Source organism: Rhynchophorus ferrugineus, unplaced genomic scaffold (assembly GCF_030347505.1).
Source record: "Rhynchophorus ferrugineus isolate W39M unplaced genomic scaffold, kcgeb_rfMv2 rfM5, whole genome shotgun sequence".
Classification (NCBI taxonomy): Eukaryota; Metazoa; Arthropoda; class Insecta; order Coleoptera; family Curculionidae; genus Rhynchophorus; species Rhynchophorus ferrugineus.
This window is the reverse complement of record NW_027472584.1, coordinates 24,641,070-24,653,795: the sequence shown is the minus strand read 5'-3', so window position 1 is coordinate 24,653,795 and position 12,726 is coordinate 24,641,070. Positions and strand designations below refer to the sequence as shown.

The following is a 12,726-nucleotide window of genomic DNA, read 5'->3' as shown; positions in this document are numbered from 1 at the left end:
AAATTCATTTTTTTTTTTAAATAAAACTTGTTTTTATTCTTATGATACGTATAAATATAGGTTGCTAGATGGGAATGAACTTTAGTACGGAGTAACCTCTTATAGTTTTGTTTAGCTTTATTAACAATATCTTCTGTTGTATTAAAAACTCATGGTTGTTTTTTAACATATCACTTTATAACGAATATTTTAAATCAACATGTAATTTTGTTTCTAATTGTCCATTAAGTGTTTACAAACAATATAAATGTCTATTAAATGTTTCAATATATTTATATCCACCGTTTTTATTTCTTTACCTGTCTAAAATAAATCTCTTGGGTAATCAATTTATTTGTCGGCAAAACCAGCTTGTATGTAGTAAAGTGATACTTTTTAGTTATTAATTTATTAATAAGCATTTTTTTCATTCTACGCTATTTTGTACATAATAATCGTAAAATATTTCATATTTACTTTCTGCCACTTTTATTATATCTTATTTTTATGACAAAATTCATCATAAAGTACACATTTTATTTATTTTTTGTCACCTAATATTATAAATAAGTTAGACACCGTAAAAATAATTTTAAAAATAGTATAAATAGGTGAATTAGTAGTTCTTATAATAAATGTTGTGAAGTCAAATATCGAAATTTAGTTGAATCATAGAACTCAAGGTAATTAAAACTGTGAATGCCATTTCACAGTTTTTCATTAAAAAACGAAAATGTTTGTTATATTCAGTATTTTCCCATACTAAAACTAATGTTTGAAATATTGTTTTGAAAATATGAAAAGTAGTATCGCTAAAATTATTCAGCATGTAATGATTGATATAAGTACAATGACTGATACATGAGTTTTTTTATAGGAATCCCCTAAATTGGATATAGATTTTAAAAAATATGATTTGTAATATACTTGTTATTGGTGTAATTGAAAGTCAATATTTACTGAAAGAAATTTATTTGTAAAAAGCCTTACATAATTTTATTTACAACAAACTATATTTCACTTTTAATTGTGTCTAAATACAAATCAATTGCACAAACTTAAAATAACAATATTAACGCAAATCATTTGTCAGATTTAATTGTGGTTCAGTTACATAGACAAACAATAGGAAATTAATTTGCCAATTTAAAATATGTAGCGGCTTTAATTTCAAATTGATCAATCAGGTCCTAAAAATACTTAAAATATACAAGTTAAAGAAAATAATAAATTATGAAAAATACGACCTCGTTCAAAATTTAAAATAATCTATAAACGTCTTAGAACTAAAATTACTAATTATTACAATCAAACCATGGATGTTTTGCATTTTGTTTCCAAAACAATTTATCATATGGTGGGATATAAAACCACACTAATTCCCAATACTAATTTCTTGGGTGTTATTAAAATAAATTTACATATAAATATAGTTTTTATTCTTCATATATAAAGTGCTACTCTTGTTTAAACAGGAAAAGGAAACATGCCATATTTCACAAAACTACTGTTTTCATAATTAGTAAGCTCAATAGCCATTTCAGATCACCTCTCAAAATACGTAATGGAGACTATTTAATAAATACAACTCAATAATTGAAAAGTGATTTGGTATGACTGAATGAGATAATTAAAAAGAGTGAACTAGCAACAATTTTCACATATAATTGAAATAACTGGTATAGGTGCGTGGTGATGATTTTAATATTTAAAAAATAGCTTATATGTTTACCAGTCCACTCTATTCAACATCCAGGTTACTTCTATCCTTTAAGTATATTTTTTAAACTTGAAGCACAGACTAATTATCCATAGCATACTTCCTTGTCCATTCCTTGGCATTTCTAATAGCTTCCGATTCATTTACTTTCCAGAGTTCTGCAACATCATTAGCTAAAGGATCATCTGGATTTGGTGCACTTAGCAAAGCTTGAATTGATAACAAAACAGTACGTATCTGCAGAGCTGGTGACCATTTATCTTTCAAGATGTCCAAACAAATTCTACCTAATCTGTCTATGTTAGGATGATATATTTTTGTTATAAACCTTACTTTAGGTGCAGACATAGGATAGTCTTCTGGTAAAAATAACTCTAGTTTAAACAGACCACCTTCAAAAGGAGAATCCTCAGGGCCCGTCACAATAACATGGAAATATCTCGCGTTGCTATCGTCAGGAACAGCACTTATTCCGGGTACCGGTTCTTGCATTAATCTCTGAGTTTCTTTGATTATCCTGCGTGGTAAAGCTGCCATTTTTACTTATCAAATGGGCAGCAATATGAAATTTATGAATTGCAGAATCACTTCACTTCAAATAGAACCGAACAAATATTATGAACTTGTTTTATTTGTAATTTCATGCAGTGTCATATTATACTGCCTAACTAAGATTTCTGTATTAACACTAAAATTTTTCAAGGTAGTCTCAACTTTTTACCAATTAGCTAGTTACAAAACAGTGTTACCATGATAGATGATAACCGAAAAACCCTAGAAATTGTAATCTTTTGACAGCTTTTATTAGGAATTCAAAATTCATAAAAATTTCATTATCCTTTAAACAAAATATAATATTGATTGGTTGGGGAGAAATGTATTTTATGTTTTATAATATTTTTCATTTCTTTAAACATATTGTTTCATTCTGTTTTTAGAGTTGCCTATAATTCAGTTAAAAAAGAAGAAGACTTTATTTAAGAAATTAATACTAGATATTACAGGAGCGCTTAGTCATTTATTTATACTTCAAAAATAAAAGCATATATTACAAAGGTTCTTAATTAACCTTGATCCAAATTTTAGATTTGATGGCTATCTTCATACAAGAAATAATTTTTGACCCAGACTAATTACATGACATGGTTTTTCCGAAGGCTAGTAGGATTAATGTTATTAGAGTGAGCGAATTTATTCTTGGTAACTATTCAAAGAACTACTAATAATTTTAATTGTTATAAATCGCTTTTCAACTTGAAAATCTCATTTTCTTCTACAATGCAATAGCAATGAGAGATATGACTTTCTGAGAAAATTACTCTGTTTCTTTACTTTCAATTTGCATTACTTAGCTGGTTTTATTTTTCATTGAATAATTAAAAAAAACTAAGCTTTTTAACGTTTTGTAAGATAAAACATACAAAGATACATTAATCATTTATTTAAATTATTACACTTCGTCAGAGTATAAATAAAAACTTATTGGTGTAAAAAATAACTATAAAATAATATAGCTTATATCACGGAACTAAAAGTATATAACATTCAATTATTTAACTATAAGGCACATTGTTTTTAAATAGAAACATTCTATTTAATTCTTGATCGGAGATTTCCTTCCCAGGCATCGCGTTCATTCTGTCGCGCTTGTTTCTTCATTTCTAGAAAAAGAAGGAAAAACGCCATATTAATTACGCCTCCCTAATAATTTTGGTGATTTTTCATTTCAATACTGACCTTTGGCTACCCGAAGATCTTCACGTTCCTTGGCACTTTGTTCTTTGCTTATTTGGCTTTTGGCCCCTAAATGGGAAGTTATCAAACGTCTGGCAGTTTGGAGGTTTGTTTGCGGTCGTTTCATTGCTGGTTTAAGATCGAACTGATGAGCCTTCTCTAGCGACAATCTACTTGCAGCTGACATGGGGCGTACTTTGATTAGGGTATTGGATAATTCAATAGCTTTTTGTGCTAAGAATATTTTCTTTAATTATAGAAAAATATATTAATTTTAAATCGATACCTTGTGTATATGACCCTAAAACTAAAATTGCATGGGTATCATCGACCCATTTAACATACATCGAATCACTATTTAATTGACTAAAGGCTGAAATTAAATCGTTGGTTTCGAAAGTCGATGGGAAGTCATACAATTCCACCATATGTTCTAATTCTTCTATTTGTTTTGAAGCATAAGCAGTATAATCTTCTTCGGCTTTAACTATTGTCACATTTGATCCCACTTTTTGGACAATCTGTATACATTTCGATTTATTTATATTAATATAGCCTATTAAATATTTCCCTACCTCAGTAAAAATGTCATCCTCCAGCTCACCATTTTCACCAAATAAATCTTCCCAATTGTTAACGTTATCATTTTTACCAATTTTCAACGTATCATCATTCTCAACGTATTTTATAATCGGTCTTGTTTTTCTGTTAATATTTTGTTTTGCTTTTCTCATAATTTCTTTCTCTTGTTCATGTTCGTTTTTCTTAATTTGAACTGGTTCATTAATTTGAGGACTAAAAGTCAAATACGAAAATTAGCCCGAAACATCCAAAGAAATAAGTTTTGAAATGTGATGAGTTATACCTTAACTTCCGATATTACTTACCTTTTAGGAATTGGTTCTATCCTTTCATCCAAAACAATAACATGTTCTTTTTTATTTGATGGATTGGTTGATTTAGTTTCACTAGTTTTTTCTGTTTTTTCACTGAGATCTATTTGTAAAGCTTTTTTGGAAGAATTATCTGTCAGGTTAATTTGATTTAGACACTCTAAGATAAACTCATCTAGATTCCTTGGTAGTAAGGACTGATTAATATTGAAAGTTGAAAGTATTTTTATAAACTCATCTTTTTGTAAAGACCCATGATCACTGGTCAAATACTGAAACAGCTAATTTAAATTTTTTGTAAATATAAGAAGAATATTGTTACCTACACAATGTAAACATGGCTTGGTTGTTGCATTATTAATCTCAAAGTTATTTAAATCAAATATAAATTGTTTCTCCGATACAAAATAGTTATATTTATTTATATCTTTATCATCGTCTATAAGTTGGCTTGGTAAAATTAATGATTTTGGTAAAAGATTACTACATTTTGTCTTCTGAACATCATTGTCCTGTAATTAGTTTAAACATTTAAAGTATTTTATGGCATGGTCTAATTTATTATTACCTTAAGAGTATATTTTTGACAATATGCCAAGGGATAGTCCCTAACATTATTTTGATATATTGTTAAAAGACCATTGTGTAATTTCCAATTTAACCAATGATATGAATGCTTTATTCTTTTTATATTAAATATTAATAATTTTGCTAAGAAAAATAAATCTTTGAAAATAATCAGTTTACTAAAATTGTAACCAATGTTAAAATAAGGAAAATTATTATATAAGCAGTCAATATCCTCAGTACAATAACATATACTAGTGGTGTTTTCATCTCTCTTTACTTCTTCATTTTCTGAGACGCTCTGAATGCCACTATATTGTTTTTTTGTTATTTCCTTTCTAGGGCATGTAGAAAAATCAGTGTCTTGTGTGTTTTGATGAGTAACTTTTTGTGCGGAATTAATTTCATTCTGTCTGGATTTTCTTTGGGCAGGAGGTACATAGAGTTGTATGGGAGGCCTTTTTTTTCTTGCATTAGTTGAATTTTCTGCCATTAGATTATTGCTAGGTTTTTTACTACAAGTTTCCTCAGGCTCTGTATTTCCTCTAAAATACTCTTTTGATGCATATTTTCATATTATACTTTAAAACTACTTACAATATATATTTTTTATGACATACTCCAATAGATTTAGCACTACCACTTCCTAAAGAAATCACAGCTAAATCTAATAACTTGGCTTGATAGCGAACAACTCTTAGATAATTTGGATTGAGTGTAGGAAATACTAAAACACTGAAAGTAAAATGAATGAAAGTAAAATTTCTGACCAATACAGCGTTGCCAAGTTAAAAAAATTACAGTTTATTTTTTTTATTTGCACCATAATGTTACTTAGAAGAAAGGTGTTTTATTCTTTTACAAAACATATTGACAAAAAAGTTAAGATGAAAATCAATATTGTAGAGTAAATGACATTAAAAGTTAATAGAAATCTTAGTAATACTTACATGTGCCAAAACACTAACAAGAAAAAACAATAACTTTGAATGTTCGAATGAAATAAAATTAAATATAAGCTAATATTATTCCAGCGCACTTAAGGCGAGAGAAGCATAAGTCAGACTGACAACATTGTGTTGTTCTTTACATAACCAAGAAGTTACGTTGTAACTTTCACCTCTATTTAAATGCCATTCCCATTCCTTTTTCCTTGTAGTAAGGTAATATTATGACAGTTATTAAATAATGCTTTTATAATATTATTCTACATACGGTATTTTTTAATAACAGTAAAGTGATCGGTTTGTGAATTTGATTATTTTTTAATGTAAAATACAGCACATTTTAATTCAATAAAATAACACCTTATATTTAAAAAACTTACCAGCATTTATCTTTATTCTTGATAATAATCTGCAGATCTTCACAAACACAACAGACAAATTCTTTTTCACAAAATATCCTATTAAACTTTATCGATAGTTTTGATAAAATTTCATCTATAGATCGGCTATTCATAGCACCAATGTATTACACATATTCAAATAAACAATGACAGTGCGCATTCAAAATCATTATGGTATTTTGAAGATATTTTATAAAATACTAACCCAACTTAATCATTGAGAACATGCCTATGTAGAAAAAATTATGTATCCATAATTTAACATATCTGGAATACCTGTCACTATAGCTGTCACTTTATCTTACAAATAGATATGTTGGATAGAATTTTAAAATGTAAGTATATGAAAATAATGCACAATAAAATATGATAATCTAAAGCCTAAATTAAATAACGAAAAAATATTAGTTATTGAAACATTCTTGTTTACTAATTAGATTTATAGTTACTTATTTAGTTACTATAAAATTAAATATCAAGTAAATTCAGCATATATAGGAATTTTAGTATATATGATATTTTCCGCGCATGTTGGGTTGCCTGCAAAAAAATCTAAATTAGAATTTGATTTTTTTATATGCTGTATTTTAAGATATAAAATATAACTACAAAAATAAATTAATATTGTTCTTCAAGGCGCGAATTTCATATTTTATAATTATCTAAAATAAAATACATTAATCAAAGAAAGGCATTTAACTCTTAACATATTTTAATTATAATGTTATTAATATATAATAGGCATGTATATATTCGTGATATATTTTCTGGTATAAAAAATAAACAAATTGTAAGATATTCTGTTATTTTAATATTTATTAATCATAAAATAGCGCGATTTATTGATTGTCTCAGGTGTATTTTCTAATTATTCTGTATGATACATGATGCTCTTAAATAAATAACGACCTTCTTCGCTGACCGTGACGAACTTAATGAACGTCATGAAAAAGCGTTTTATTTATATAAAGATCACCATAAAATCAATAGTTGGTGAAAAGCAAAGATTGGTGATGCATCTCGATCGCTCAATGTTTAAACAACTCGCGGTTTAGGACAAAATGAGCCAATTAAATATTATTTCCTTTTTTAGTTATAGTTTGTGTTTAATTATTTTATTCGTGTGTGTAACAAATTCATTAGGTAAGTGATATTTTTAGTATTTTTTCTAACGGATGTTGATTTTGTAAGTTACCATGTTAATGTTATAGACGAAGGAACACCATGTAATTTATCAACCGGACAATTTGGATTGTGCCAAAACGTACAAACATGTCCTTTCGTTATTAATATTCTTAAGACAAATAAGTCGCACGAGGCAATACAATTTTTGCAAAGTCTGATTTGTGGATATTCAGGAAATATAGCACTTGTATGTTGTCCAACTGATACCTTTAAATCTGCTCCAAATGTAAGTTTTAATAGAAAATATTATTGTTTCATATTAACTAAGTTATTTTTATCGATGTAAAAAAATTATAATAGATAGATACAAATGAAGAATTGGAAAAAACGGCGAATGTGGGTGATTTGCCTGAAGTACCTGATTGCGGCCTAAGTACTTCAAATCTTCCAAAAGTTGTTGGTGGCGTACCAGCTACTTTAGGTAAAACATTTTCTTGGTTTCATTTCCATTTCAAATTAATTTAAAGTGGCTTTTAAACGGTAAATCTTTTTAGGTGAATTTCCATGGGTAGTAGCGTTAGGATATAAAAATACAAAAACTCCTTCCCAACCGAAATGGTTATGCGGTGGTTCCTTAATTACTAAAAATCATGTTTTAACAGCGGGACATTGTATTACAGATACATTGTAAGGGTATTTCACGAATAGTATGGCGCAAATTATAAAAAAATCGCTTTTACAGATATTTAGCTCGTGTTGGGGAACTAAATTTGTATCGGGATGATGACGGCGCTCATCCTGTGGATATTCCAATTGCGAAAACCATACTCCATGAAGGTTACCCAAAAAACCAAAGACTTTTTGATATCGCCATACTTGTTTTATCGAGAAGTACCGATGGAATTGGTAAGTATCAAATTTTCAATATAACCAATATTTGTTTTATCCTGTTAGTAGTTACTGAGCAGCACAAAGTGATGATTATTTTTTAATGGGCCTGCTAATTGAAGGTACTTGTTTTGTCAAGTCATTCATTTTAAAATAATTTAGAAAGTAATTTCTAAATGATCTCTCGGAATTTTTCTATTTCTATTTAAAGAACAAGTTTATACTTCATTTGTATGATGATTTTATTAAATTAAAAAGGTCGTGCTTTAATATATACAGTTACAAAATAAAATGTATGGTCATAGATGAAATTAACAAAAAATCAACACTTCGTTGATTGAGTTAATTGTTTTTTTTTACTGTAAAACAACACGTTTTGTGAAGCAATATAAAATAAATATTCCAACAACAATAATCTGCTAACGTAATGTATTTGTTTAATTAGTTTGAACCAAACTGATTCAGCTAAATTATCGCTTCTGTTGCATTGTTAATTATGCAGTTTCTAAACTTTTATGTCCTTTATGTTTTATTGTTTCCCAAGTTTATTGGAGAAGGTTAAGAATTTTTTTCTGAATTTCAATAAGTATTTCTTGGAACGTTATCCAATAATTGTCTGACTATGAATTGTCCACATACGCACGAAGACATAGCCTTGCTTCAAAATATTGGAAATTACACAATCTTTGTTCAGAACTGTCTCTATATTTTCACAGAAAATGGTATCATTGTATATACATGTCTTGCGTTGTTTTAACGTGACCAGACTGGGTGCTTGAAATAATGTGATATAAATTAAAAACCGAATCTTTTCAAGGTCTCCTTTTCTATGAATATATTTGCCTCATTCTCTCATTAGTCACTTCCCTTAAGGATACTGGACGTTGATTTAGGTGAGTCATATAAAATAAAATACCGTTTAAAGATCCAATTTTTTCCCATCGATTTCACTTTCTTTAGAATGCATTAAACAAAAACGAATCTTTATACTTTCTATCATATATATTGCTAAATATTGAGCTCCGATCTTTTTTTTATAAATTTAAATTTTAAAAAACACAAAAGAAATTGGCTCGTTTCGTAAAATATTCATTTACCGTTGTATTATTATAAACCCATTCTAATAAAAAGAAATTCAGCTGAACGAAAGGAAAACGAAAGTTTTTTTTCGATGAGATTGAAGAAACAATTTCATTTCCTTGTTTGGACTATGTTTTAAACGATATCTTATTAAAAGAAAAGGAAGAAACTGAGAGGATGAATTTTTAAGCAAAAATTAACCGTTGCTTTAAATTAACTATTTATAGTGTCGTTGAACTTTCAGAAAGTATTTAGAAGCGATTGTTCTCAGCCATAATGAGGTTTGGCGAATATGAAGTTTGAGTGTTTTTTTTAATTAAAGTAATGATATTATTTGCAAAATTGAGTGCGTTAAATATTTACATTTTTCTTCTCTAACAATCGTGATCATTAGTCATTTTGAGATGTTTTGTTAGAACTTTGGTTTAAACCAGAATTACTGAATTAAATCTAAGAATCCGCATAACATTAGATGCTTAAGAAGATGGTGGTATATTATTTTTTATTCAGTCAGAGTTTCTTCAGTATTACTAATAAAATAAATAAGTTTTAGTTTATATAAAAAAAATTGGTCTTTTTCTGCTGATTTGGTAAAGTTTAAACCCAAATCTGATGGTAAAATTAGGTAAATATAAAAAAAAATTATTTTTAAATCAACATCATTAACTTTTTGCTTGTGAATTATCACAAAAAAAATAATTGTTAATAGTTTAGCTTAATCATAACCTCTTATTAAGTAATCTAGTTATGTTTGACGGTACTCAGTATTTTAAAATAACGTTTTAGCTATACGAACAAATAAATCAAAACGAGTTTTGTTCAAGGTCTTTAATAAAAAAGAAATCTTAAAATTATATTATATAATATTGTACTGGGATTTAATAATATTTAAATATGATTGAATAATTAAGAAGGTATTTTTGTTAACACAAAATAAAAACGTGCGGCAGTTCTTCGTTGACATGAAACTGAAAATATATGTGTCTGATCACTTTCGATGCGTGGTGACCTAGTACCGTACCGCACGAAATGTAGTACGAGTCCATTATTCATTATTAATAAAAAATAATAATAAACTAGTTCATTGTAAACTACTTTTGAAGATATACGTCTACAAAAAATAAATATAGGATGATAAATCAGCGTCGTTCAGGACAAAAAAAAACATCATCTTTGTTCTAGATAAAGTATGGCCGATATGTTTACCATGGAAATCTGATTTACGATCAAGATCCTTTGAGAATTACAATCCATTCGTGGCTGGATGGGGTAAACTATATGCCAGTAAGAAAACATGAATTAAAAGCAATTTTTTTACATTAATTTTATGTATTTTTTTAAGATGGTCCCTCTAGTGACGTATTATTAAAGGCTCAAGTACCAGTAGTACAAAATAGTATCTGCCAATCTCAGTACAGAACATTAAGCGTTATCAACGACAGTGTACTTTGTGCTGGCAAAGGAAATCAAGATGCTTGCAACGGAGACTCAGGAGGTAATAATATATCAGCCTCTTCTTTCAGCCTCTCCTTTTACCAACTATGGGTTTATCTGGACTGGACCTACTATTTAACGTGGGCTCCGAACCATGGTCCTCGTCATTAAGCCTACCGACTGGCGAGTGACCAACTTAGAAATCATCACAGAAGACATCCGGGTCTTACCCAGCCTGGTTACTGGCGTGACTGAGACCATTTTCCTTGTCGGATTTTGTACTCTTGCCTAGGACAGTCACAAACATAAATTTACGACCATGCCCCAGCAGGATTCGAACCCGCGGCTATCGCAACAGTAGGAGGACCGTTGCCTATTTTTTAAAATATAACAGAGATTTATTATCACGAACTTGTTTTTCCATACAATATTAGACCGATAACTAAATTAGAACAAAACATCAATAGTTGTATAACTTTATCATTACTGTTTTTGGAATTTCCATCGTAAATGTAAATAAAAAATGCTTGTAAATTAAACAGAAATATGATAAATTTCTTTATATATGAAATTTGTTTATATGTTTGTGGTTATAGTATAGAGTGGTCTTTATTTCGTTTTCATTTTGATAATGCTGTTGAAATTTACTTCTGAATATTTTAAAATTATTATTGTGGAGGTGGAATTTTCTATTATTTTCCATAAATGCATTAATTGTTTGTTTAGTAGTATTTAATAGCGGAAAAATCTATCCCAAATAATGAACGTTTATTATTATAAATTTGTTTTTGTGGAACAACATAAAGCAGATCAAGATAATTGCCGGCTTGGTGGCGCAGTGGTAAAGGCTTTGGGACGGTCCTCCTACTGTTGCGATAGCCGCAGTCACGCCAGTAACCAGGCTGGGTGGGTAAGACCGGATGTTCTGGGATGATTTCTAAAGTTGGTCACTCGCCAGTCGGTAGGCTTAATGCCCTCAGCACCGTTCGGAGCCCACGTTAAACTTTAGGCCCAGTCCAGATAAACCTATAGTTGATAGTAAAAAAAACCCATAGTAAAAATGAGACTTAAAAATATATATAGAAAAAAAAGATCAAGATAATTTTGTTACTTCATCATTAGTATTATTTGGAATTACCAAAGTCACAAAAAAAGATTTTTTTAAATGGTCTAAAATGTCTATATGACGCAAGTTTGTAGTAATAATAATGACTAGAAAAAAATGGTGTTTATGTTTCGTGTTTTAGGTCCTCTGATGTACGGTCAAGCGATAATGAGGCAGATTCGTTTCTATCTGATTGGGGTTGTTTCCTACGGCAGTGGATGTGCGAATCGAGATTTTGCGGGAGTGTATGCACGTGTGACCTATTTTATCGATTGGATCCGAGAGCATATTGCGACGAACTGAAGAACATTCTGTTTGTTTACCGCTCTATTATCTGGTTACAGTCTTATCACGCGTGATAAGTATTTATAAACTCTATATTAAAATAAATATTTTATACCGTTTATCTACTGTACTATATACATACAATAAATAAAATTTTTATTGTTTCAATATGTCTATGTATTGATAATTTTTACCGGATGAAATATGCAAGCACGCTATGAATACTATTGCATTCATCGCTACGGAACTATTAAAATAATTACGATCGTTTCAATGGAATAATTGAAGTTTTATTGAGCATTAATATATGTCGTTTTATGATCGCGGGAATAATAACATATTATATTATGTTTAGAGTAAAATGTATTAATTTCCGGCAGCCTGGTAGCCTATTTTTATATCATGATTTATTTGTAACGAAAATCTCAGTTACCAAGCCGTGTAGGACCGGATTTTGACCCAAGCTTACTATGTTAAACAAGAAAGGGGCATATAATAATTGCAAAATCCCTCAGCTGTCAGTCAATAATTGTTAAAGATTACTATTACTATTTTCACTAAGTCAGTA

At 29.0% G+C, this 12,726-nt stretch overlaps 3 protein-coding genes across 5 annotated transcripts; 1 reads left to right on the top strand and 2 right to left on the bottom strand.

The window, feature by feature from the left end:
* Nucleotides 1-934: 934 nt before the first annotated feature.
* On the bottom strand, nucleotides 935-2,486 carry LOC143197735 (ubiquitin-conjugating enzyme E2 N). The gene has a single exon (XM_076406381.1). It carries the CDS (start codon nucleotides 2,234-2,236, stop codon nucleotides 1,781-1,783), a length of 456 nt encoding a protein of 151 aa, XP_076262496.1. The 5' UTR covers nucleotides 2,237-2,486; the 3' UTR covers nucleotides 935-1,780.
* A 637-nt stretch (nucleotides 2,487-3,123) lies between these two features.
* Nucleotides 3,124-6,537, bottom strand: LOC143197728 (uncharacterized). Of its 3 annotated transcripts, none has more exons than XM_076406366.1 (9): nucleotides 6,221-6,537; nucleotides 5,491-5,628; nucleotides 4,895-5,438; nucleotides 4,653-4,838; nucleotides 4,321-4,598; nucleotides 4,009-4,228; nucleotides 3,720-3,954; nucleotides 3,437-3,667; nucleotides 3,124-3,360 (listed from the first exon to the last, which is right to left on the bottom strand). In XM_076406366.1, the coding sequence occupies exons 1-9, from the start codon at nucleotides 6,352-6,354 to the stop codon at nucleotides 3,290-3,292; spliced, it is 2,037 nt and encodes a 678-aa protein (XP_076262481.1). In that variant the 5' UTR covers nucleotides 6,355-6,537; the 3' UTR covers nucleotides 3,124-3,289. The 3 variants fall into 3 exon arrangements, with proteins under 3 accessions (XP_076262481.1, XP_076262484.1, XP_076262482.1); XM_076406369.1 differs by having other exon boundaries at nucleotides 6,447-6,537; XM_076406367.1 differs by lacking the exon at nucleotides 6,221-6,537 and adding an exon at nucleotides 5,844-5,993.
* A 683-nt stretch (nucleotides 6,538-7,220) lies between these two features.
* On the top strand, nucleotides 7,221-12,326 carry LOC143197732 (venom protease). The gene is made up of 8 exons (XM_076406377.1): nucleotides 7,221-7,384; nucleotides 7,453-7,652; nucleotides 7,727-7,847; nucleotides 7,921-8,053; nucleotides 8,109-8,272; nucleotides 10,517-10,618; nucleotides 10,677-10,829; nucleotides 12,016-12,326. Exons 1-8 carry the CDS (start codon nucleotides 7,303-7,305, stop codon nucleotides 12,174-12,176), a joined length of 1,116 nt encoding a protein of 371 aa, XP_076262492.1. The 5' UTR covers nucleotides 7,221-7,302; the 3' UTR covers nucleotides 12,177-12,326.
* The last annotated feature ends 400 nt before the right edge of the window (nucleotides 12,327-12,726 follow it).